This window comes from Sceloporus occidentalis, unplaced genomic scaffold (assembly GCF_023333645.1).
Source record: "Sceloporus occidentalis isolate IW3139 unplaced genomic scaffold, rSceOcc1.0.p SCAF_9, whole genome shotgun sequence".
In the NCBI taxonomy this organism is placed as follows: Eukaryota; Metazoa; Chordata; class Lepidosauria; order Squamata; family Phrynosomatidae; genus Sceloporus; species Sceloporus occidentalis.
Window position 1 is genome coordinate 8827431 of NW_028316989.1, and position 26823 is coordinate 8854253.

A 26823-nucleotide genomic window follows, 5' to 3' on the forward strand; every position below is an offset into this window, starting at 1 on the left:
TAGTGGAAAGAGAGGAGAAAAGGAACCATCCTCGCTTCCTGTGAGCTCTGTAGCCTGGGATCATCCACTGGGAAAGTCCTTTCTCATGTCCTCACCAAATGTGCCTGTAAGAATAGTGATCCAAGAGAAAGCCTTCCCTTTAAGATCTCAAAACCCAGACATGTTCATATGGGGAAATGTGATATTTCATGTAGGCTGAGGTTGGTTCATATCGGCACAAGGCATGCTTCTGCTTTCTCTAGGGCAGGTTTACCCAACTTTGTGCCTTACTGATTGTTTGGGTTACAATTCCTACCATCCCTTTCCCACGTGACTAGTTGACAGGGATGGTGGGAGTTCTAGTCCAAAAGAAAGCTCTTGAGTTAAGGGAAGAATTCCCATCACAAGATTGAAAAGTACGTACTTTAGTGACTAGTTAGGCCAAAATAGATTCCTTGGTGAATGTGACCATTAACACATATGACACTTTGAAGAAGAAGTCTTAATTCCCACTCATAGAAGAGTTTGCAAATTAGGAGTTACCTCTTATTTTGCTAATTCATGACTTCATCTGGCTGTGTGACCTGTGGACCCTTACATGGACTTCTTTAGATTTCTGAACACATTCCAAAAGTTGCTACATATGGGCTGATATGCTTCTGGACACTGCTGAAATCTGTATCCGCAGTTAATACTGAGTCTTAAACTACAAACCTTACTTTTTAGGGGGAGTATAACCCTATCCATTGCAGTGTGAATCCCCTGTTCCTACAAAAATCTGAGTGCACACACTCTAGCTGGCAAACAGGCAATCATGTGTGTATATGTAAGAGGGAATTGACAATTTTTGGTCAAACTATGCAGTTTTTTAAAATCGAGCAAGTTTCTTTCATGACATACTTGAGGAATAGCACAGTGTTGGAGGTCAGATGTAAGATCTTCTAGGAGAAGTGTGGTACAGCAGCAGCAGCAGCGGCAGCAATAGATGCTCCTGAAGGGAAACTAAGGGTCATGACAATATTTGTAATTAAAGCCACAAGGGATTGCTTTCACCTAGAGCTCATCTGCTGCTGCCTTGATAGCAACAGAGAATAGCAGGAGCTGTATCGTTGAGCTGAATTAGGTTACACTGGAATAGCAGAATTAATGCACCTGTGAGACCCATTTGTGGCTTGCTTGCCCCCTTTCCAAGTGCTGGATACCCAGGAGCTTTCTGTGACCTAAAACTGGAGCTCTGTAATCATCATTGGGCACCAACCTCCTAGCACTGCTGTTGGTACGTGTAGTTCAGTGACATGAGCATGACATCTCCACACTGTTAATTTGAAGAGCAGTATTTTAAAAAAGTCTTCAGTGGCATTCCAAAGTAAGATGTTCTTTTGATTCAGAGGAACCTTCTATCAGAAGTTTACAATGGAGCTGGTCTGTTCCCCCCTTCTTGAGGGAGGGTAATGTGTTAGAGTAGACAGTAGACTTCATCATCTTCAGATAGCAAGGTTGTCTCTTCCATATCTCTTTTAGGTATTCTGTACATCTGTCAAGAGGCACACATCCATGTACAAGTGTATTACAATGTATTCGAACAATGTAATGGTGTTCCAGCATTATGTAGACGCCATTTATGGAGTAGCAATTTTTTCCTTAGGATCATAGAGATGGAAGCTACAGGAAAAGAGATTCCACTTCAACATTAGGAGCAGGTTCCTGACAGTGAGAGCTATTTAACGGTGGAACACACTCCCTCGGTGTGTGATGGAGTCTCCTTCTTTGGAGGTCTTTAAACAGAGGCTGGATGGCCATCTGTCAGGCATGCTTTGATTGTGAGTTCCTACATGGCAGAATGGGGTTGGACTAGATGGCCCTTGGGGTCTCCATCTCTATGATCTTAACAAAATGCAGGCCTGTGGCTAACATTGTCAATTTTTTTTCATTTGTATTAATTTTAACACCTTTGAAGAAGCAGCCAGTGGAGCTTCAAAAGCTTGTGACATATATTTTATGCATTTTGATTGGCCCAGTAAAGATATCACTGTTTTGTGGAATTTGGATGTTATTGTACCCAACATTGTGTGTTACCAGAAAGACACAAGAGAGGAAAGAGTGTTCACAGGCAAGTGGGCTTGGATTTTGGTTGCCCTGATGAACAAAACCAGCAGAACCTGAAACCTTTGGATCTGCCCAGTGTGTGTCACTGACTGTTTTGACAATTGTTACTCATATGGCAATTTTCTTGTATTAGTATTGTCCTTTATGACAATTGCAGAATCACAGTGGGAGGGGGCAGGCTGTCAAAAGTGGGGACATCAGTCAGGTGTCAGAATTGTAAATGCAGGCCAGAGTCCAAATCTTATCAGTCCTTCAGTCTCACGGGTATTGGCTTTGGGATCTGGGTGCCTACCTTTTGAAATGAGGACATGAAGCCCAACTTAACATAGGCTGAATCTATATTTATATTTCTGCTGTGACTTCATTTAGCCAAGAAGAAAACTCCCAGTGCTACTGGCAAGAGGACAGTGTGTGACTGGATTTAATAAAATATGATTTCTTTGCTTAAAATCCGAGCTCATTAAAATGGAAAACCTTCAGTAAATTTCCTTCCGAAACCAAACTCCATTCCTGTCAGTGCCGTGTTGTACATTTAGAAGTGGATAGTTCGAAGTAGTTTTTCTTGGTGTGTGTTTTAGACATGTCTAAATTTGAACTCTAGTTGAAATCAGGGCTGGCAGAAAATAAATTGGTTTTTCGTTGTCTCTGAAACTGGGTTGGAAGCCAGTGTATTTTGTAGAGTCTTTTGAAGGAGCTTTTGTGTGTAAGTATTGTGTGAGCAGTGGAAACTCCTAGGAGCTAGTTGCTGAAATGAGGCATGTCCTGCCATTCCCCCAAATTTCTTAATCAGTATGTAGTCCAACTTTCAGATGGTGAGAGGCTATCTTTGTGAACTCTCCTATCTGCCAGAGGCTGCATTTTAATTAGTGTTCCTAAAGTTGAGTCCTTGCTGTTGTACCATAAAAAAGATGAAATTAGGAAGTCCCCCATCCATGTCTCAAACTAGTATGTAACTGACAAGTGTATCTTTCTACCAGAAGTCAGTGCTTTAGAAATAAAAAAGAGTTTTTGCAAAGGGGCCATCCATGCTGATTGAACAAGTTACTCTGAAAGCATGACACTTTCACAGTTGTAAAGATTTAAAAGAAAAAGATTTAAAAGGACAGGATTTTTTTTTTTGGGGGGGGGGGAAGAATTTAAAAGGACTTATGTGGCTATACCTTTCCAAATTGAACCAGAACAGTATAACTTTGGTTTGTTTGACTTGTAGCTCATCTTTTTCTCAGGAATGGGACTCAAGCTGGCTCACACGAGATAAAAATGTGTACAGATAAAAAGTTATGATGTTAAATCATTATTAAACAAGTTATGATAACGGAGAACTTAGCAGCTATAGGCACAAATTGTACAGCACCTTTGTTTTATTTATTTATTTGTGTGTTTATAGAATAGCTTTCTCCCAGCATGGGACCCGCAATAGCTTACAACAAGGCTAAAAGAAGATAAAAATTTAAACCCTGATAATAAGTTAAAGCACACTTCCACAAAAGTTAAGCCACAAGTCACCATATTGTAATGCCAAACGATTTTAAGTACTGTGACATCATTTTAAAACAACAGTGAAGTTAAAAATACAGCACACGGACACTATTGAAAAGTCTCCTTACGCCTAATTAATCATTAAATGCCTGTTTGAATAAAAAGGTGTTTGCTTGCCAGCAAAAGGAGAGCAGTGGGGAAAACAGCCTAGTCTTCTGTGGAATGGATTTCTATAGCTTGGGAATAGTCACCAAAAGGCCTCTCTCCTGTGTTTTGTTTGTTCTGCTTTGGTCAGGCCTCACCTGAAATAGCACTGTGTCCAGATCTAGACACCACAATTGAAAATGGATGTTGACAACTTGGAGTGTGTCCAGAAGAGGGTGACCAAAATGATGAAGGGTCTGGAAACCATGCCCTCTGAGGAGCAACTTAGGAAACTAGATGTGCTCAGCCTGGAGCAGAGAAGGTTAAGAGGTAATATGATAGCCTTTTTAAATACAGTATTTGAAGTGGTGTCATATTGAGGATGGAGCAAGCTTGTTTTTTGTCGCTCCAGAGAATAGGACCTGGAGCAATGGATTAAAACTACAGGAAAAGAGAGTCCACCTCAACATTAGGAAGCACTTCCAGACAGTGAGAGCTGTTTGACAGTGCAACACGTTGCCTTGGATTGTGGTAGAGTCTTCTTCTCTGAAAGTTTTGAAGCAGAGGCTGGATGGCCATCTGTCAGGGGTGCTTTGATTGTGTTTTCCTGCATGGAAGGAGTTTGGACTGGATGGCCCTTGAGATCTCTTCCAATACTATGATCCTGTGAGATGGGTCTGTCCCAGTGGTGGGACCAAAAGAAAGCCCTGCCCCAAGGATCCTAAGACTCTGGCCGGTGATATAGGGAAATAAAATCTTTCATATAGTTTATTGAATCATTGTTTCATGGAGTTGGAAAAAAGCTCAAGGGCCAAGGATAAAGAATTCCTACTTCAACATTTACCAAAAAAGTGGATTGCGATAACTTAAGTTGGATATATGTTATCATGACTCACTAAGAGGATGCCAGTCAATGACTCTGGCTCCTTACAAGGATTATATTCATCTGGCCTCTTACTGAGCCACTAGCCAGTGCTATTTTGAGAAGCTGGGCAATGATTTAATGTTAAATTATCCATGCTTTGAAGGTGGTTGTTTGTTTCTTGGTTCTTCTCCTTCACCTCTGCTGTGTAGTTTATGATTAATTGAAATGACTGAGAGAGTATTTTGTTAAAAAGTCAGCAAATGTAATAGGAAAGTGTTTGTGTTATCTTGACAACTGAGAGAATCCAGAACTTGAAGGGTTGTTGGTTTGAAATATTTGCTTGGAGAGGTAAAGCGCTGAAATGAAAGAGGTCTGATGTGTATAATTTATGATGGATTATAATAAAAATGCAGGAGCTCTGGATTTATTAACATGTATGGAAAGGTTTGTGGGATGAGGCCAATTTTCTAGTGGACATCTAGGTAGGTTGATATTATATGACTGGAACTGGCATGCATCTGAAGTGCTAGAAATGCACTTCAGAGCAGAGTGCATGTGTTCATTTGGGAGAGAGTTGCTCCTAAAGATCTGAGAATATGTCTTCCATATTTGGTTATTTTTGCTGTCCTGAAAATAAATCATTATGGAAGAGGAGAAATAGGACCTATAGGATACTGTTGCACAGTGGGTAGAAGCACCAGCTACATATAGTAGCTGAGTCTAATATTCAAACAATGTTTACCCCTCTAAAGAATAGGGGAAAACTTTGTATTCTAGCTACTAGACATCCTTCTTAGCTTTTGAGATGACCTTCCTTAAGGTTTGGGGTTTTGTCTGTAACCAGTTGATCTCTGTACATTCTGTGCCATGCAGTAAATGGTAATCCACTTCAAAAGCTACTGTCATTAATGGGTATCCTTATATTTTGTAGTAGTAATTCTATAAATTAATGAAGGACTTTGTGAAGAATGACTTCATTTTGTCTGACCCGAATCTCCTTTGGCGATTCTTTGGGAGACCGCAAGTTCTAGTATTACACACACACTCTCTCTCTCTTAAGACAAATGGAATGATACAATGCACAAAGATACAAGAAAAAAAGAGGAGAGAAGCCCACTTCATTCATAATTTTATAAACCTCTGTTGTGTTCCCCACCAGTCATTTTTTTTCTAAATTAAAATGCCTCATGCTTTTCCTCTTGGAGAAGTTGCTTCAAACTCCTAATTATTTGGCTACTCTTTTTGGTGCCTTTTCATGCTCTGCATTATGCTCTTTAAAGTGTAACCATTTCAGTTGTGTATAAGTACAGTTTTGACAAGGATGTTTGGAGGAGGATAGTTACGGTCAGCATGTTTTCAGCTGTATTTTTCTCAGAAATTGTGCTTCTGGTATTTCTGGTAGGCTTGCTGGATGAGAAAGTGACAAGACAGAACCCATTTTTAATCTGGAAACTGATTAAAAGTTTGGATATATCAATTTGGTTTTCCTCAAAGGTTGTTTTCATCCTTCTATTACACAATAGAGGAAAATCAGTTGTGTGATTTCAAAATATCTTAGCCTCATTCATCTTTTGGCAAATTGGTTATTGTTGTTGTGGGTCTCCAAGTCATTTTTTTTTTACTTTTGGCAGCCCTAAGGCAAACATCTCATAGGGTTTTCTCGACAAGTTTCTTCAGAGGGGATTTCCCATTGCCGTCCTCTGAGGCTGAGAGAGTGTGACTTGCCCAAGGTCACCCAGTAGGTTTTTATGCCCGAGTGGGAAAGCTGTCACTGATCTCATAGTCCAATGCTCAAATCACTACACCACATTGGTTCTGTAACTCTTATTTCTGTGGTCCTGGGCAAATCGAATGGTGTGGGCAGGTTTTTATTCAAGTCTTCCAGGCTGCTTCTGGTTTGGCTAAAATCATGGTGAAAGTGCAATGTCATGAAAATGTTTGATCATGTCAGTAATTCTCCTGCTCTGGCTCTGTGACAGGGGCTTTTGTCCTCTTTTAAGTGTTTGGGTAGGGGGCACAAGAGCTTTTATGCTGTCCTTTATTGGCTATTGTTGTTTCCTTCACCTGCTGCTTCCTCTGATCACCAGCAGATGATGTTGGTGTGTCCTTCTGTGAGATGTATGCTAACTCATTAATTTGTAACTCACTGCTATTCTAAGAAACTACTCAGGCCTCAGAGGGGCTGCAGTGTTTACTCTCTCTCTCTCTTCCTCTCAACACACACACACACACACACACACACACACACACACACACACACCTGATGTCACCTTAAAGATTAACAGACTTATTGTGGTATACGTTTTTCTAGATCACAGCTCGCATCATGTTATGATGTGATCCACTAATTAACTGAGTATACAGAGAAGAAAAAGAAATATTTTAAAAAAGCCGAACAAAAGCAAATTGGGACCCAAAGGTCAAGCAGCAGAAGGATAGCCACAGGTATATTTCTGTATGGTATATGTTTTCCTTTTCCACTTGGGTTACTGCTTCATGCGTCTGACCAAATGGGTGGATAAATTAGTCAGTGCTTGGAAGGCTCGTTCTGGAATTTGCAGCATGGAGATGAAAGTGCAACAGAGCAAGGTGCATCTTCAGTAGTGTGAAGAGTGCGGAAATTACACGGCAGCATTTAAGCACTAACCACATCGCCATAGCTGACCAGGAATTAGAATCATAGAATCATATAATAATAGCTTTGGAAGAGACCGCAAGGGCCATCCAGTCCAACCCCCTGCCATCCAGAAAATCCAAATCAAAGCATCCCCGACAGATAGCCATTCATCCTCTGTTTAAAGACCTCCAATTGTATGCAGTGAGGTGTGTAGAGTCTCACACAAGTGTGTGAGAAAGATCGGAGGAGGAGAAGTTATTGCTTTCTACCTGTCTGTCTTCAGCACAGAAATCAAATGGGACTGCTAGGGGAGAGCAGTTGCCCTCATCAGTACCCAGCATAGAAATTCAGTTCTTTATGCCTTCCCTGGCATTCTCCACCAGGCTAATAAAACAATTTATGGGCTTATTTTCAAGGCTGCTATATTCCTAACCTTAAACAAGGAAGTTTTGTTACTTGGTAGAGCCTTTGCCTTGCGCTGAATTTCATGAGGGGCACCATTCCTATATTCAGTACTTCCCCCTGCTGCTTATCTGTCAGTATAAGTATCCCCTATAAAATCTTCCACATTCTCTTGGGTTTATTCCCTTGTTTTATTCCTGACCTCACTGTTAATTATTTTGATGGGCCTTTTTTGCTTTAGGCTTCTGTCAAAGAGATGATTTGAATGCCTGGCTGTTGAAATAAATGCCAGTCTGGTTTTGCGAAGAGTGTGCCTTTCTGAAAAATGCCATGCTTGCTACGTGCTGATTTGGTAAAGGCATATGAAAGGGCCACGGCTGAACCTCATGCGGTTTTCATATTAACTTGAAACATTCTTAACACAGTCATTTTGCAGATAATGCAACTCTGTCTTTCAGTTTTCTTTAAAGAAAGGTAAGGGAGCACCTGGAGCCGCTTTCTTAGGAAAGGATGTTTACAGTGCGTGTTTACTCAAAACTAAGTCTCACTGTTTTAAAAAAGGCTTTCTCCCTTGTATACGTGTTTCAGATTGCAGCCTTAATATTGGAAATTTACACTTCTTATTCTTGTTGGGGCTTGCTAAGGTTCGCATCTGGAAATGACATGTTGGAAGTTGTAGAGGTATATATACGTCTTGCCTGCTTAATGAGAGCAAAATGTTTTTACGTTGCCTTCCCTAAGGATAGGCTATGGACTGTTTTAAAGCTTTACTAAATTGTAGTAGGATGCTGAAGTGAGCCACTTGGTCTTATGTATTTAGGATGGCTCTATTTTGGTCCTTTCCCACTTATTTATTTATTTATTTATTTAACGTCCCACTTTTCTCCAAGGGCACAGTCCAGGATGGCTTACAGCATGAATTTTAATAAAATACAGGTTAAGAGAAACCAATCAATGAAAGAACAATTAAAAAGCAGATATGTTATCCTACTAAAACCAAGTGTTGAATTAAAACAGTTTAAAAGCATTCAAAAATATAACAAGGAACAGATGGAAAGTACAACACTCCATTAAAAGACTCATCTGCAGTTAACAGCTCCAAACCTCTCTGCATCAAAAGGTGTTTCCCTGCTGGTGGGAGGAGAGCAGAGACGGGCTAGCCTAGTCTCCCATGCAAGGGAATTCCTTATCCTGGAAGCATCCACCAAGAAGGCTCTGTCTTATCCTTGAACTCTCTTTGAGGGTAGGCAGACCAAGAGAAAGTCCTTCTCTTGAAGAACTCCAAACTTGGGTAGGCTCACAGGGGGGTAGGGTCTTTCAGATAGCAAGGAACCAAGCCATACAAGGGCTTACAGGTCAGCATTAGAACTTTGGACAGGTATTTGGTAACTTTCATAATGAAATGTGTGAGCACATGCTTTACATGGTCCAGCTAAAGGCTCAGGTTTCAGGTATAGTGGACAGAGCAGATGATTCTGGAATAGATGGTTTGATAACTACCGTATATACTCGTTTACAAGTTGACCTTATGTATAAGTCAAGGGAAGGTTTCATCCAGAGAGCTACAGTTGCCCAATTCAGATTATATACTGTAAGGACAGCTTTTTACTGTGCTTGAGGGAGCTTCTTTGGAGGGGGAGACTTGTAGCAATAATAATAGCAGCTTCATTGATATATCGCTTCATATCACACTAAGCAGTCTTTAAGCTGTTTACAGCTGTAAGCTAATTGACCCCATCAAACTGAGTACTCATTTTAGTGACCTCAGAAGGATGCAAGGCTGAGTCAACCCTGGAACCACTGGCTGGGATTGAACTCACAAGCTTGTGGTTTGTGAGTGAGTGGCTGCGGTACTGGCATTTAACCACTGTGCCACCAGGGCTCCGTGTTCAAGAGAATCTCTGCCCTAGTCCCCAATTCTGCTTTGACTCACCATATTCAAAAGGTTTCTGGATGAAACCTTCCCAGCAAGAAATGTCTTTGTTTTGTAGGTTGTTCAAAGACTCAGAAAACTGTTTGAAAGAGTCCCCCTTCTTTTGGCTTGGGAGAAGTGTGGCAGTGTGCATTCACCAGGTTAAATGTGCATGCAGCTGTGGTGAGATGGTGAGTGTATATATGGACCCTTGGGTACAAGCACGAGGAATGATAGGAAGAGGAATGAAACCCTCTTCATAGGAATATACATGAGATTTGTGGTTGCTTAAAAGTTTTAAAGGTTTTACTTCCCCCTACCCCATTTCATGACACATTGAAACAAAAATAGAACTAGACAGAACACAAAGACCCACCCATCATTCCCGCTGTCATCGGTTGAGTATTAGCAATGCTGAACCCTTTATTTAAAAGCTGATGCTTTCCCTCCTTCTCCTCCCACAGTTTCAGAGCTATTGGGTTTATGGCCATTGCTGCAGTTCTTTGTTCTGATTTAGCTGACCAGTGTGGCAGATGGTTAGGATTGCAGTGATTTTTCTTCCTAGGGTACAGTGGAGATATAATGCTAGGAGGCCTGTAACAATGTCTGAGTGATTTGAGATTGCCCCAAGCAGAAATTACATGTACCACTGAGAAGTAACTGAGGAAGACCTCAGTTGCAGTGACCATTTCTGTATAGTATGGCATGATTAGCCATGATTTGTATTAATAGCAGTTAAAACACATGCCACAAAAGCCACAAATGAATGGCATGGGAAGTAACCAAACAAAATGGGGCTTATCATTCCCATTGCTGGTTTGTTTCTTTCCTGCACATTTTAAAGCTCAATTTTGGCATGGGCATCATTCTTGTTGCCTTAGTGTAAAGGGAGTCCTTTCAGGGGGCTAGTGTTTTGTTGTTAACTGTCTTTGAGTCAACCTTGACTGATGGCAACCCTATGAATGAGACCTCTCCAAGACCCCTATTCTCTGCTCGGATTCAAGCCCATGACTTCCCTGATTGAGTCTGGCCATTCGGCTTGCAGTCTTCCTCTTTTTCTACTGCCTTCTGCCTTTCCTGGCATTATTGTCTTTTATAATGAGTTGTAGCGTCTCATGTTGTGGCCAAAATATGATAGCCTCAGTTTTGTTATCTTGGCTTCCAGACTGTTGGCCTCACAAAATTCTATCAGTCGCTCTCCTGCTTCATTCCTTGTTCCTAGTCTGAATCTTCGTACAGTTTTGATTCTTTTTTGCTTCCTACTTTAGCATTCCAGTCATTTATAGCAAGCAATCCTGCTTTGGTGTGTTGTCACTTTCTTTCTGCACTCTGTCGTAGAAGCTCTCCATTTCTTGTTCCTGTGCCGTTGTAGTTGGCACATATACTTGGATTATGGTGATGTTCATTGGTTTTCCCTGAAGGCTTACAAATATGATTTGATCAGACTTTGTGTTATATCCTTTCACTGATTTTGCTGCATCTTTCCTCACTATTAATGCTACTCTGTTTCTTCTCATCTCTTCATTTCCTGAGTAGAGCACTGTGTTGTTAGCTGACTCATGATATGACTTTCCCCATTTTAGCTCACTCACTCCTAATATTGTTATGTTTATGCATCCAATTTTTACTATGTTTTAGCTCCCCCTGACTTGTGCTTCTTAAATTCCATGTACCTATAGCACGAGTAGCACAGCTACAGACCTTCTTTTCATTTGTGAATATGCTTGCTGCATGACTTCACATTTTGTTGTTTTCTGTTCTGCCTTTCCCCACGGCTCTATTTGTAATTGCCCTCTGTTCTGGCATTTTAGCTCTCTGTTTGTGTTCTAACCCTGCCTTTTGGTTCATTTTGGATTGTCCCATCTTAAGCTTTTCTTGATGGAGGGTTCTTGCAAGAGGGTTCACCATTGCCCCTACGTGCTCAGTACTAACGTGCGTTAGTTGTGGTGTCACTGCTGTTGTCTCTGAAAGATCCTCCATCAGTGTTATCCATCACTACTGCGGTAATCATGATAAATTCCCACCAGTGCATTCCTTGAACTTTCATAGAGTGCCAGAAGCAATCCATTCTTTAAGGAAGCCTTCTTCAGCTGGGACTGTCCAGATGGGGTTGGACCACAACCCCTCATTATTTCATATCAGTATGATTTGCAGCAGATGAGCAAGGTTTGTTGAAACCCAGTTGTTTGAGCACTGCAGCAGCAAAATGATCCCTTTCCCCACTGCGGAAATGAAGAAAGGTGGTAAAAACAGTGAGTGGATTTTCATGTGAAAGGACACTGAGCTTTTTGCAGTTCTGATGCTCAAAAACATTTTTGAAAAAAAAATCTAAGCATGTGCCCTTTTACTGGACCCTGGCGAACAGATCTCAGGGTTTTAGGGGCGAAACCAGTAGAGATCATGCAAGCTTGAAATCTTCCCAGCCAAGAAGTAAACTGTGATCAGAAAAGAAAATGCTAGAAGCAGACCTTTTACTCTGTTCCTCTGCACATTGCTAAGGCATTGTTATTTTTCTGTAGATGCCAGGAAAGCAAAGTGCAACCTGTTTTAAAAGCAGAACATCAGTGTGCCTGTTCAAATTATCCTGGAGAAACAAAATGAGTTGACGTCAAACCTTATTGGCTGTAAGCTTTCTAAGAGATCTGATTTCATAGTTACCTCACTTGCAACTCCTAGTTGAAGGGGAAATAACCATAAATGAAAGAGAATATCTGAGTGAACTTGGAGACATCTGTGCATTGTCCCTAGAATATGATTAAACACTGAGTTGGCAAATCTTAACAAGCTCCTCTGCTGTGCTGCTCTCTTATTGTAATTTGATAGTGATAGATGAATTTATTCTTTAGTATCGCCCAACTTCATTTTGTTTAGGCTGCACATACATGACCATATTTGGGGATTACAGTTCTGTTAGTAGTTGCAGCTGTTGTCCAGTCATTGTTTTAATTTTTGTTACGGGTAGAAAATGGAGAAAAGTCTTTACAGGAAGTCCCTGCAACCATCAACTAAGAGCCAGTGTCTCGTGTAATTCTGTTGATGTTTTCCGAACATGTAAGCAGTAGTAATGTGGTGTCCTCCGAACATTGTTGGACTGTAAACCCCATCATAGTGGGTTATTGGCTATGGCAGCTGATCTATATAGTTCAAAACAGATACCAGGCAATCTTCACCAACTGATGTAAGGGGAGAAGTACATATGGAAGTTGACATTTTCATAAGGCTAGGGATAAAAGTCACAACACCTTAAACTAGGATCAGAAACTGGTAGCCAGCATAATTGCTTTGCTGTGACATGATGTGATGGGCTCACTTATTAGCAGGCGGACTTCCATGTTTTGTACCAGGTGAGATTTCCAGATCACCTTCAAGGCTAGCACTGTGTAAAATACTAAGGACGATTTCACACTACACTGTTATAGCACTACTATCCCACTTTTACCGCTACACCTGCCTCTTGTGCAATGTTGGGATTTGCAGTTTAGGAAAGGGCAGAAAGCTTTGATACCTCACTAAAGTACAGGCTGCCATAGCAGCAAAAGTGGACTAATAGCACTATAACAGTGAAATTAGACTTCTTTATCTTCAAATGTGATAATTAGCTTTATAGGGGGCGCGAACATTAACCAAACATTTCCTAGGGTTGTGGGGCACAGAAAAGGCTGGGACCCACTGTATTATAGCATGGTGGAGGGAGGAAATATTGTGACTCGTATAATTTTCCTACAGCCCTTTTGGCTACGTAGTCTCCAGGCATTTTAGGAATCTGGAATCAGTCAGGTTTCTTCTGTGCTACCATAACAACTGTCTCCATGGAAATGGAGCTCCAATGGAAGAACTTTTGTAAAGTCAGTTTCTGCACTCTCCTTATCCTTGCTGTGCTTCAGACCTAGCTGAAAAATAAGAAACCAAAATGTTGGCACCCCGTTGCAGAGCTTCCAAACCACGTCTTTGAGTTCTCTCATTTCTTATCCTCTCACTTGGAATTGCGTTAGAGAAATCAGGCTTACAGCAGCATACCTCAGTGTATTCCCAAGCTTAGATGCTATTCTTCTACGCCAGAAGACTGTGGGGGAATCTGTACAACCTGGCACCTAACCTTGGATAGCTGTGATCGACGGGATCAACTCTCTGCTGTGCGTGGCTGCCAGAGATTTCACTGCACTTCTTTTAAATCAAGGCTGGAGTACATCCCAAATGCGAAGCATAAGGTCTTTTTCAATCTGCCACCCTCTACTGTGTTCACTACCAAGTATGGTTCAGTACCATGGAACAGCTTCTCAGTCTGAAAAGCACAACTCAGATACATCCAACTGTTTCCAGGACTTCAGATATCTTATTACTGCATGTCACTGATGACAGCAGCAAAAACTTGCAAGGTGGGCTGTAGATTTCATACCCCCAATTCGCAGATTCTGTTCTGTATCTCCTTTTTCTTTTCCCCCAAATACTAGAGTGGTCATCTGAGAATAGCATAAAGACTACTTAAAACTACCACTTCAAATGTTGAAGGGGACATTTATATATCTTTAGGATTGAGATTGACATCCAAGAACATTACTCATTGCCTTGCTGTTCATATAATTTAGTATTAAGTCTCCAACAGTTGTCTGTTAAATGTCTGTTGTGAGCTCACAAGCAGAACACAGTACTGGGTAATCAGAATGAATTCTGCTTCTGAACCAGTAACACTCTTTAGCTGCCTGATTGTGTAGACTTACCCAATATGTAAATATGTAATTGTCATTGATTAATTTACATAGACAAAGCATTGATGGCACTATATAAATAAATGATCCTAGGCAAAAGTTTCCTGCAATCGTACTGCCTCACAAGTTTAATTGAATGACCCTCCACTTTAATATTGTGAGAAGAGGAAAATTCTTGCCCAAACCATTCAGAATTTATAAAGAAAACCCTTTGTGTGACCCCTCCGCCTCCATTTAGTTGACTCTTTCTTAAACTAAAAGGCTTCAGTCTCTTTAGGCTTTCCTCTTGGGGAAGATGATTCACTCTTGTGATAATTTTAGTTGCCCTTTTCAAGCTCCAATACCTTTTTTGAGAGAAGGATATCCAGAATTGTATACAGTATTCTAAATGCACCATAGTGGCAAGATGCTTATTTGTATTTTTGCATCCCCTTTCTAATAATTCCTAAAACTGAATCTACTCTTTTTGCTGGTGTAGCACGCGGTGTGTTAACATTTTTAGTAGACATGCCACTATGAGGAAGAACTTCCAGGCTAATTAGGCCATGTCTGTGTAGTTGCTAGGAGTTACTTTACAGTGACTTTAGTTTCCTGTTTTATTGCCAGTTGTGTGATTTGAAGAGACACTTTAATTTGCTTGGGATATCACAGTCCTGAGTAAAGTTGAACTTGACTACCAAGCTTCTTAATCTGGCCTCCAGTTTTAACAGTACCCGAGCATCATTTCCCTAGACGCCAGTACAAACCTCTAATGCAGATTTAGTTTCCCCTGCCTGTTCTGTTTAGACGTTGGAGCTGGTGTCCTGGAGCTTCTTTAAGCCATTTTATTTCAGTGGTTTGCATTTTTGCTGGTCTGATTTGTATTTATAGCCAAGTATGACAGTGTGATTCCTATGTGTATTCAGTGCAAGCAAGTGACTAATGCCCTTTAGGTGATGTTCTCTGTTCTTTGGCTCTTGTTGTGTCACTTCTTCTGTACACTCTGGAGATCACATACCTCATTCATTTGCTCACCTGTGTTCTTGGGCGTATAAATCTGTTCAGCAAACCTGGTTCCTGCTGACCCTGAGATTTCAAGGTACGTGAACACTGTGGTGCTTATTTTTCTTTCCCACTGCCTTGCTTGTGCCTAAGAAATGCCATCAGGAGCTTTAAAGTTTTGAAACATGTGGTTTTTGAGAAAATATGTCATATATAGACACAGTGTATGGCTCCATGTCCAACTGTGAAGCCTACAGTTTGTTTACCAAGCAGCTTGCCTTCTTCTGTCCAAGGTAGGCAGCCCACTCTTCAGAATATTGTTTGGTATAGTGTAACCTAGGTTCAGAGGGTCAGAGTGCTAGGACGTTTTGATTTGTAGGGACTATGACATTGTCTGTCATTCCCTTTAGGCTTCTGTGTTCTTTCTGAGCTTAGCTGCAGCCTTAACAGTAGCTGGGGGGGGGGGGGGGCTCCTAATAACAGTATACAGTGGGCCTTTGTTATCTGCTGGGGTTTGGTTCCAGGATCCCTCATGGATACCAAAATCCATGGACATTCAAATCCTATTAAATACAATGGATGATAAAATGATATATCTTATATAAAATGGTAAAATCAAGGTTTGCTTTTTGGAATTTATATATTGTTTGGTTATTTCAAGCCATGGACTGTATTCCCCCATATCCCTGGATTTTTTTTATCCACGGATTCAAGCATCCATGGCTTGAAAATCAGCAAGTGGTTAATGGATTCACTGTTAATACATCTCTACCATCACCAGCACTACCATCAGACAGTGGCAATTACATATGATATAACAGGCAGGCACCTTCAAACATTGCTTCTCTGTGTAAAATTACAGAGTGTCTCGCTAGGTTGGAACCTTAGCAATATTGCTCTAATTTTTCTGATAATAAAGGAGCAAGCAGGTCACATAGCTTTGATCAGTATTATTAATGTATTTGTAATCACCCAGACAGCAGTGGTTATTGCACAGCTTAAAATAGTTCTAAAATTTCACCTACCTTTTGAGTTCAAATACTGCAGAAAACTGCACTGCAGGAAACCTGGGGGCATAATGCTATTGGAACACAACATGGCTATTAGGTTCTTTATCAAGAATGGAGAAATTAGGTTAAATGTACATCATATTGAAAGGCAAACCTTAGGCAAACCTATTTCCCTATAAATATAGATACATAGATTGAATGGAGTGTCCAGATTTTGAAAGATGGTGTAGTGGTGACTTCTGAAGCGACATTACTCATCAAGACAGTCCCCACAGCTATGTCCCCAACCAAAATCCAAAAATGCTGGCAGCTATGTTGATCCACATTAACAAATCAGTTCTAGCCATTTTCATCTCCAAAAGGAACAGCTCCTCTGCAAAGCTAACAACTCCTAATTGCATTCTGAAGACCAAGAAACTCCAAAATATTGGGCATTACAGCAGAGTAGCTCAAAGCAATACAGCAGGGAACTCAAGAATCGTGGATAACTGGAAATGAGTTGCTCAAAGAATCTCACGATTATAGGTCTAATCTCATTGTAAGATTTTGGAAGAAAAAAAATGCATGCATAAACCAGGAAGAAGAGGGAATGGAGGCTGACATCACATGAGTTGTGTGGAAAACGGAGATTGGGAACATTTGTAACAAAACAAGGACTGTCATGCTATTGTGAGATATGGCAGAAAAAAGTGCATTAATAGCGTTATTGTTCCCATTGTAATCACACTAAAGAAATTGCGTGATTACAGTGTAAAAACATCCTTGTGCAGTAATCTCCAAAGAGAAAGGGAAGCCCTTGTTTGTGTGTAATTTATATAAGTGGCTTGTTCTCCTCAGAGGTTCAACACCCACAGTTCTTCTTGAATTAGCTAAGCTAATTTCCTTTAAAAAGTGGGTTACATGTTAGAGATTTTTGTGAACCAAAACATTCATATGTGAGAATGGTGCTTTTTTGTTGCTTTTCCCTTTAGGAAAGTCACTATACTGTGCTCTTGTTGAAAATAGCTTGATAATAAAGGGCTGCAACAGAGGGTGGAGTATACCCCCCAAAATGGGTTTCACCTTCTATTTTGTCATCTTTCCCCATGGTCTCTTATTTAAAGTCTACCTCCATGTTGTCTGGCAAGGATTGATGGGGGGGATGAGGTGAGATTTTTGCTATGGAAACAGAGACGGCTTCTGTATCCTGGCACTGAATGGCACCAGGCCAAGGATAATGTGCTTCTAATTTCCAGTGACTTGGAAAGGGCAGCATTGGGTGCCTGCCGTTCCATTCCAGTCTTCTGTAGCTGTGGTCATATGTCACTCTGTTCAGCAAATTCAAATAGTAGAAGTAAATCCAGATGTCATTTTTAAAAAGAAGAGAAACTAACATGTACAGTTAACTTCTATTCATCGATTTTGCAGGGTACATTATGCTTCATTGTCCTGTTCTGTCCTGTCTCCATTTTAAGTGTCCGTTGCTTATTAGTTTCCACTTTTTCAAGACAAATTGCAACTAACCTTTTGCTTTTTCTGTTTTTAATTGTTTCTTTTGTCTGGAGAATGGCCAAATCTAGACAAAATTGTGTGTGTGTGTGTGCGTGTGTGATTGAGTTGCATGCTGAGACGCAACACTCTCCTAAGCTACGTACAGTGATGTCTTTCTGATACTGGGGTGAGGTTCTCTGGTTTGCCAATTTCAGTAAGGAAAGAGCAGCCACCAGTCGTAGTGCTTTGAAGCCCACACAGTCCTTTTTAATATGAATGCCATTAGATGCTTGACAGCTGGCAGCTTTTATTTCAACTCACAGAACTGTGAGCCTTGTGGTCTCAGGTACGTATTGGAGGTGTGCAAGGAAGAAAGTAAACCAGTTTCTTACTTGCTTCCATGTAGAAGTGAATCCTAGACCTTCCTAAATACCTAAAGGCACCAGATCCCGTCTGATCTTGGAATCTAAGCAGGGTCATCTCTTGTTAGTACTTGGATGTAGACCTCCAGCAAGTACTAGGTGCTGTAGGCTATGCTTGAGCAGAAGGATCTGACAAAACCACTTCTGAGTTTTGCTTGCCTAAGAAAACACTATGAAATTCATGAGGTCACCATAAGTTGACAGATGACTTGAAGGCACATACACATGCACAGTGCATCCTAGAAACTGGTCCACAGAGACTCTGGAGGTCAGGTAGATTATTGTAAGCCAAACACTGTCTGCTGTTTTAGTTGTGCAGCTTTTCTTGGTTGTTTGTTTGCCTTGTTTTGTCTTTTGCTTTCCTTAAGGAAATCTTCTTGCTCTCTTCTCTCAGGAAACAGGAGCAATTCCAAGCAAATCCTGAAAGTTACAACGGAGCAGTGAGAGAGAATTACGCCTGGTCTCAAGACTACAGTGACCTGGAGATTAAAGTCCCAGTGCCCAAGCACATTCTGAAAGGCAGGCAGGTAAATGAGTACCTGAGTGGCTTTTGACTTCCCATGAGTGATAAGCACCCTTCTTACCCAAGTATCATGCCTGAGTACTATTCTTCAGCTCTTCATCTGCTGCGTTGTGTGAAGACACTTTGGTACTAGCGTGTGATAACACAAACATGCTTCAAAGTGTATGGTAGTTGGTTCAAACTGTCCACCAGAGGGCCACAAGTAAATGCTGCTCAACTCCCAACAGATTGCAGGCAGAGATGGGGGAGGAATTCAGTTTTTCTAACACATTTACCCAAGCCATCACTTTCAAATTGAGCCCAAATGCATATGTATTGACATTTGTACTTTGCAGTGCTTTTACACTAGTTCTCCAGTCTGAAAAGGCACACAAATACGTATTGCTTTTTAACTTTTTATGCTCTGAATTTTAAACTATGTTTGTTTGAACTGTTGCAAGTTCCATTGAGTTGGGGAATGCAAATTAGGAAACGGAATGATGATGATGATGATGATGATGATGATGATTATACAGCAGCAGCAGCAGCAACAACAACATGGAAAAGTGCACTCAAAATACATGTATCACTGAAAATTGTACCCAAATGCATTATGTGAGCAGGAAAATACTTGGAAGAATATGTATATTAAAAGCACACAAAATGTGTACAGATTTTCATGGAAACCTAAAGCTGATACATAATTCAGATGAAACCAAATGAGAAACCTTCTATAGACCTTTCAGTCCTTGAGGTCCTGTCCAAAACCAACCCTGCCACTCAGATGGTAACCATGTACTGTATCTGTTAGGGTGCTGTCACATTGGAGTGGAAGGACAAGCACTGACTGATCAGTGCAGACAGCTTCTCATCCCTCTTGTAATTAATTGGAGACAGGCAGAAGAGCAGTGATGTCTCATTGGCCGGGGCAGGTGCATGGATTGAACAGTTACTCTCTGCAGTTATTCTAAGATCTTGGCCTCTATTTGCTGACTGTTTCCAGCCCCACCATTTCATTAGAAAGATCAGGTAGTAGGTGATGGGAGAAGTTTCTGTGCCAGATCGTGAAGAACTTCTCCCTGTTTTGAGTAGATCTTTATTTGGGGAATCAAATAGTCTGGTATAAAGAAGGTTTTCCTATGATCCTGAGGCATAGGTAATGAACTTTGGAGATCATTATATCGCTTCATTTGGATATTTAGCTCCCGCATTTCAAGAAAAGAGGTGGGGAAGAAATGGATGTTTCAAGGCGAATTGGAAAAGCAGTAGTCAAAAGATTGTGATAGCATCCCTCATTCCATTTTGACACTGTTTCATGACTAGCTGTCATTTTTGTCTGTACCCATAAATATTAAATTTCTCGGGCGATAACTGGCCAATAGCTTATTTTGGTTTCTAGTTTGTTCATGCAGATTCATTCATCCTTTAAATGTGTAAACTGAGTTTATACTCAGTCATTGTCCTCTCGCCAGGTCCTGATTTACCCTGAGCCCTCCACATTCACTGGGGTTAGGGGTGAAGGACCCCCATGAATGTGAAAAAAACTGCAAATAAAAAATTACTATTCTTTTTCCTTAAGAAAGCACCTCTCTAGGAATCTCCAGGTCTTCCAGTGCAACTCTATGGTCAACTTCTGGCAGAGTTGTGTTGGAGGACTTAGAGATTCCTAGAGAGAACATATTAACCAAAACTGCAGATAATCAAATCAGCAAAAGTCAGAGCCACAAATGCGGAGCACCAACTGTACTGTTTTTACCTCTGCGGGATAGAGATCCATTTATCTTTCCCATTCAACACCAGATTGGCTTGTGAGTGGCCTGGAATAAGGTTCCTTTTTCAATGATCAGAATCTTAGTGTTGATCTTAAAGAACACACTCTGAATCTTGATTGTGTAAAGAACTTCAGTGGCTTTCAGCTGGATTTTCCTGGGGATGCTATTTAACAGGCTTCCAGGTTTGTTTGTATTTTTGGGTACCTGAGATGTCTGTTTTATGGAGTGTGAAGTATTTTTAATTGTGAGGTTGCTGGAGGATCTACCTCTATGAGCAAAGGTTGTATGCGGGGTATTTTTGAGCCTGGATAGAGCATGTTGCTAAAGCATGTAACAGTAATGGGCATCTATTTTGCTCCGCATTGCTTTCCTGAATCTGTGACTCACAAAGAAAGAGGAGATAGACTTAGTGAAATCATAGGTCAAGCTTGCCTCGTCATCTAATTTCTTTTGCCCTTAGCAGAGGTGGTGGGAGGATGGGGCAGCATAAAAACCCGTGCACCATCAGCTTGCCGTGGGGAAGCCTGGTGTGTTTATCCTTCAACTGATGGATTATAAGGAAGAGACGTACTTCCCCCCTTTTATTTGTGATAACCTGTGCTTATAAAGGTCTCCCAGATAATGGTAACTCTCCTCTTGCTTTTCCTTTTTCTTTACTTTCTGGTTCCCGAGACTTTTTTTTTTCTGGACAGAAGAATGATACAATCCATTTTGTCAATCTGTGATAGGCAGATCTCTACTGCAGACCTATTAATGAGGGGGTGGTTGTGGAGACATGCACAAGGGGATACACTGACTGAAATGGTTGCAATGGAAGCCTTTTTAAAAAACTTCCTAATCTTAAAAAAAGCTGTGAGGGGGGAAATCTCTCTCTCTTTTTCCCATCTGGAGAATGTCTTGTTTTTCTTCCCCTCTGTGTGTTCAGGGCAGCTAAAATGAGCACAGCTAGTTTTGTACATCAGCTTCAACCTACACAGCTCTGTGTCATGTGAGAATAGCTCTGTTGTTGCAGGAGCATTAATTGACACTGACAGTACAGACCTAGGGGTAAGGGTTGATTTGGAACAGTTATCAGTAGCTGTGGAGGCAGCGGAGGAAATAGAAAACACATTGTGACTATGGAAGAGGAAGGAAGACATATCAAAATGGAGAGATGATGCCTGAATACTGGACTATTGAGGATGCCCCAGGTGGGGTTGGCGTTGGGGTGGGTGGGACGGAATGACAACAACACTGTTTTATTTTGTTTATATGCTGTCTTTCTCCTTGCATAGTACGCAAATATATAGTTGCCTCCATGCAATGCCCTTGCAGAATTATAGGCTGACTTATATTAAAAAAAAAAATAGCTTGCCATCCTTCTGTTTTCTTCACCCCTATCTCATTGTCAGTGGTCGAAAAATATGGGGAAGCAAAAATTCCTGAGTTATGGCTGCTCTGGAGGAGGAGAAGGAAGGGAATTACGCATCAACTAAGGGACCATACTTGTAAAATATTAAGATGTAGTTTAGCAGTGCCAGATGGCTTTGGCCACAGTTTCAATAAGCCTCAGTCAGAAGGACCAGTGGTCGAAAAATATGGGGAATTGTAATCTAGAAGCTCTAAAGAGCATAAAATTGCCTACATTTGCTTTCACATTCATAAGTAAACTGGTTTGATTTGCTCTAGGCCAGCATCCCGCATGTGACAGTATCAAGCCACTGAAGAACCCCACAATATTTCGCAACCACTGTTTGCTACTTTACCTTAGTGATATACTGCCTTTCAGTATGGAGACTCCATCAAGCTCTCCTGGTGAATAACCAGCTACTGATAAAGCAAAAGCTTTCAAATTTTAGTTTTTGGTCTACAGCTCCCAGAATTCCCCAGAGAGCATAGCCAAAAATCCATGTTGACTTGGTGATTCTGAGAGCTGTAGAGCAAAAAGCAAATTTTCCTAGCTTTGTATTGAAGTATTCATCATAACGTGCATTTGCCTATAACCCTTGGTTTACCACACTCCAAGCCAGTGGCCATTGCCATGCCATGTAGCAGAAAATGCTATAAAATAAATCATACATTGTATGAAGCAGGCTAGTTTTTTTTAGACTGTTCATAGGAAGCTAAGCAAAAACAAACCAGGTCCACAAGACAGGAACGTGGTCAGGAATACATTGTGAATGGTTTGTATTTGTATTTTTTTTACCCTCACTCCATTTTTTTAATGAGCAGCCCAGCAATGAGTACACCTCTTGTCCCTGAAAGCCACAGTTTGATGATTATTTGAAGTCACTTCATGTTATTTTCTATCTCATTTTGCTTTCTGTTTCCCTGAATATAAATCCATCTGCTTAGACAGCAGCCCGGTTTCACTGAAGGAAAGGTTGTTCTTTGCGATCCGAAAATAGAACTACTTTATAGTATGTGACTTTTAAAAAACTTTTTATCCTTGGGACCCCCCTTTACATCTGCATGCAGACGTCCCTCCCCTCATCACAGTGTATGCATTAAAATATTTTGTCTATTTAGTATGCATATTTTCATTCACACATTCATGTATATTTATATTTTAACATTTTTAAGGAAGTAACATTTTCCAAATTGCAACAGTTTTATTTAAGTAAATTCAATATTTAGCTCAACACATATGTAAAGTTTTACACATTAAGAGGGGGGCACCAGGGCCTCCAAGTTAGCATGCCCCTTGAGCAACTCTTGTGCCCCCCCCCCAGGGGGTACCACTCCACTTGTTGAGAAAACAATACACTAAACTAAAGGGTGCAAACCTGTATACACTTTATACCTGATAGTCAGTGCTGCTGAACTCAGTGCAGGCTTATGTTTTCTAGAATTGCCATGTAAAAATCATCGACGAAGTCCAAACATTTCATTTGAGAAATTCAAAACCAAGAACTGTGGAAGTGTGCAGATGAATGGATCTCTTAGCAAGTAATCATGTCTGCTTTCAAATACTTCTGCTTGTTATTTCAAGATAGAAAACCAGATCTGGGAGAATCTCAGTGTTTCAGCAGAGTTGATCTCCTTCTTTCTTCCCCTTGCCTCCAGTTTTAGGACTAGGGGAACAGAATGTGCAATATCTTTACTAGAGTCATCTGTCTCATGGATGTGTATTTTCCCTTGACTCCCAAGTCACCTGTACCACACATCTGACTATCTGCCATATGGTTAGCACTGCACTTGTCTGCTAGGAAGCCTGTCTTCCCACATAGGGAGCTCCCCCCACCCACCTCCAGAAGGTGAAGTATCAAAGGATATATCTCTGTTGACTAGCTTTCATTTTCTGCTTAATTAAATTGAGCTGCTTTGCAAACTGCACCTGTAAAATATTTAACAAATCACCATCCTACACTGTTCACAAATAATTTCTTTTGTGCACCTCAGTGAAAGGAAGTGTGCACTTCTTCCTAGCCTAGGTGTTTTTGTTCAGTGTCTAAGACTCTCCCCAAACAGCTTCCCTTAGTTCTAGACTCTTTGTATTTTCAGCACTGGTAAATGCCTCTTAAAATGCATCCAATTTATATTCTTTAATGTGTAACCTGCTTTTAAATTGCATTTTTCCCACTTTCACGTGGACCCTGGGCCACTAACCCCAACAAATGTGGAAGGTCCACTATATATTGGAAGCTGAACTATGGAATAACAAGTCCTATACAGAGATAAATAATATTGCTTTCTTCTGTATTATTGTTGTTATATTCCATTCTTTGGTCTCAACTCAGAAAATAACAGTGAATAATGGAATAGAATTGGTAACTTGCTTCTCTCTCTTTTTTTTCCAGGTTTCTGTGGACATTGGCACTAGCTCAATTCGTGTTGCAGTGCTAGAAGAAAGTGGGTCTCATGTACTTATGGAAGGCACCCTTACCCACAAGATCAACACAGAAAGCTCTGTTTGGAGTCTGGAACCAGGAAAATGTATCCTAGTAAGCACTGTCTTGCTTTTTCATTGTGTCGGTGGATACGCAGCTTGTGTGTGTGTATTTTTCAGAAAGTGCCTGAGCTTCAGTGTCTTCTGTCTTGATACCAGAAAGTAGAAGCTTTCTTCTTGCAGACAATAGTGGAGAGAGTCTTTAGCTCTGCTACTCATTTAGCAGGTTACTGGCATAAACCACTCTATAGCCTCATTATTTTATATTTGATATTCTGTCTGCCATGGAAGTCAAGGCACTGTGGCCAGAATCCTGTTGTTGCAGGCATGCTGACATAGGTAGTGATTTAAGGAGAAAAAACACCATGGATTCAGTGACCATGAAGGAAGAAAGGCACTGAAGAAATAGGCTTCTCGGAGCTGGTAGAGTTTGTCTGCCTTCCCTTGTCATTGCTGTGTGACTGTGGAAAAAGTGCAAATGCTAGCATAGTGTAACAACAGGAGTCTGGCCAAAGTGTGGATTTTCCATGCGCTCTCTCATTCAAATATTAACTGAACGTCAGCCAGTTTAATTTCATCAGTTTTGCAGCATCATGTGACTGTAGATGTATCCTTCCTTGTGGGTCCTTTCAGTCTTTCTCCTTCTGCTGCTTAACATGCCTTTATCTTCCACTCTTACTGCTGTGTCTGCTTTTCTTCTCAGTTTTATCTCCTTTTCTAAGGTTTTGAAGCTCATTGGGTGATTTCTGGTGTGTCTGTCTGACAGACAGAGAGCTCACTTTTGTGTGTCTCTGTTCCATAGTGGTGGTGTGAATATACAGAAAAGAGAATAAGCTTGGAGAAGGTAGCGTCTGTATATCAGTTTCTGGGGAACATGAGATTGGGGGTGATGGTGCAGTTGCACTTGTGTCCACAAAAGTAGGCCACTATGTGAACAGAATACTGGTCTAAATGTAAAACTACTGCTCTGCCACTAAGCTAAGGCTATTCCCTCCCATAAAGTCTCTTATGTGTTATATGTAGCCTGGCAAATAGCCATTTCCAAGCTAAATTTTACCCTTTATTTTTAACACTTGCAGGAGGCTTGTGGTTTCCAAATCACTGTCAGGGCTATGTACTGCACATATGTGTAGCATCACCATCAGTGTGCATGCTGCATTACAGAATAGAAACAAGAGACTTCACAGAAAACATGGACTTGGGGGAAGGAACTTGAAGTGGGAGAGAAATAGGTAGCAACATGTAGGTTTTCTGCAAGTTTTGGGAGCAGGAAAGAGCGGACTTCTATGTGTGATTCTAGGCTGCATCAATAGAAGTAGTGTCTAGGTCAAGGGAAGTAATAGTGCCACTCTATTCTGCTTTGGTCAAGCCTCACCTGGAGTACTGTGTCCAATTCTGGGCACCACAATTCAAAAGGATGTTGAGAAGCTGGAACATGTCCAGAGAATGGCAACCAAAATGGTAAAGGGCCTGAAACCAAGCTCCATGAGGAGAGTCTTAGAGAGCTGGGGGTGTTTAGCCTGGAGAAGTGAAGGTTAAGAGGTGCTATGATCATCTTGTTTAAATATTTGATGTCATATTGAGGATGGAGCAAGCTTGTTTTCTGCTGCTTCAGAGACTGGAACATGGAACAATGGATGCAAGCTACAGGAAAAGAGATTCCACCTCAGCATTAAGAGGAACTTCCTGACAGAAAAGGCTGTTCGACAGTGGAACACACTCCCTCAAAGTGGTGGGGTCTCCTTCCTTGGAGGTCTTTAAACAGAGGCTGGATGGCCATCTGTTAGGGATGCTTTGATTGTGCATTCCTGCATGACAGAATGGGGTTGTACTGGATGGCCCTTGGGGGTCTCTTCCAACTCTGTGATTCTATGATCCTATGTGTCTGTCTCTCCTGAATTTTTCTGTGTGTGTGTGTTGTTTTTTTTCTCTTAGGTCTTCACATCTCTAGTTGTTATTGAGGCTTTAATATCAATAGCCAAGCAAGGGAATAGTGAAGAGCAATGGGACAGTGCCTTCACTTCCAATGGAATCAAAGTCCTCATTTCACTGACTTCACTGTCAGTTTTAGAATTCAAGCACAAATAGCAGGAGATACTTAGAATTATGTACTTGCCGTCGCTGCAGTGAAGCTTACCTTTGTTTTGAAAACCCCATTAGGACAGCAATAATAAAAATCAAAAGGAACCTCAAGAGGAAAGTTGCACATGTGGAGATGTTTAGAGTACCAGTGCTCTCGTAAAAGTGAAAGCTAAAGGGGTATGAGGAGCTCCTCCAAGCTCTTGGCCTTGTATATCGTATTTTTGTATGTGACCCTTCTCCATTACACTAGTTAGTGTGTCAAAGAGTGAGATTAAAATAGGTGCACAGAAGCTGATTTTAGAAACCTGTCCTGAGTGCTAGGCAGAATACTTTGCTTTCCCTCCTTTGAAGCTCACAGTAACTAGATGCTTGGTTTGGCTGTGATTATGTTTGGAAATGTTTAATATGGTGGCTGTGTCCACCATATTGTTAGGACTGATGACAGGTTTCAATGTTATCTCCTCCCTAGAAAAAATTGATGAGTGATACTGTGCTTTTTTCCTTTC

At 40.9% G+C, this 26823-nt stretch overlaps 1 protein-coding gene across 1 annotated transcript in view; it reads left to right on the top strand.

Annotated features, from left to right (window-relative positions):
* The window catches only part of NUDCD3 (NudC domain containing 3), a 50344-nt gene that overhangs the window by 7771 nt on the left and 15750 nt on the right, over window positions 1-26823 (top strand). Inside the window, exons 3-4 of the mRNA XM_089537577.1 lie at window positions 18488-18620; window positions 24147-24290. Of these exons, the coding sequence (XP_089393703.1) occupies window positions 18488-18620; window positions 24147-24290 (277 nt within the window). The remainder of the gene's footprint in view (window positions 1-18487; window positions 18621-24146; window positions 24291-26823) is intronic.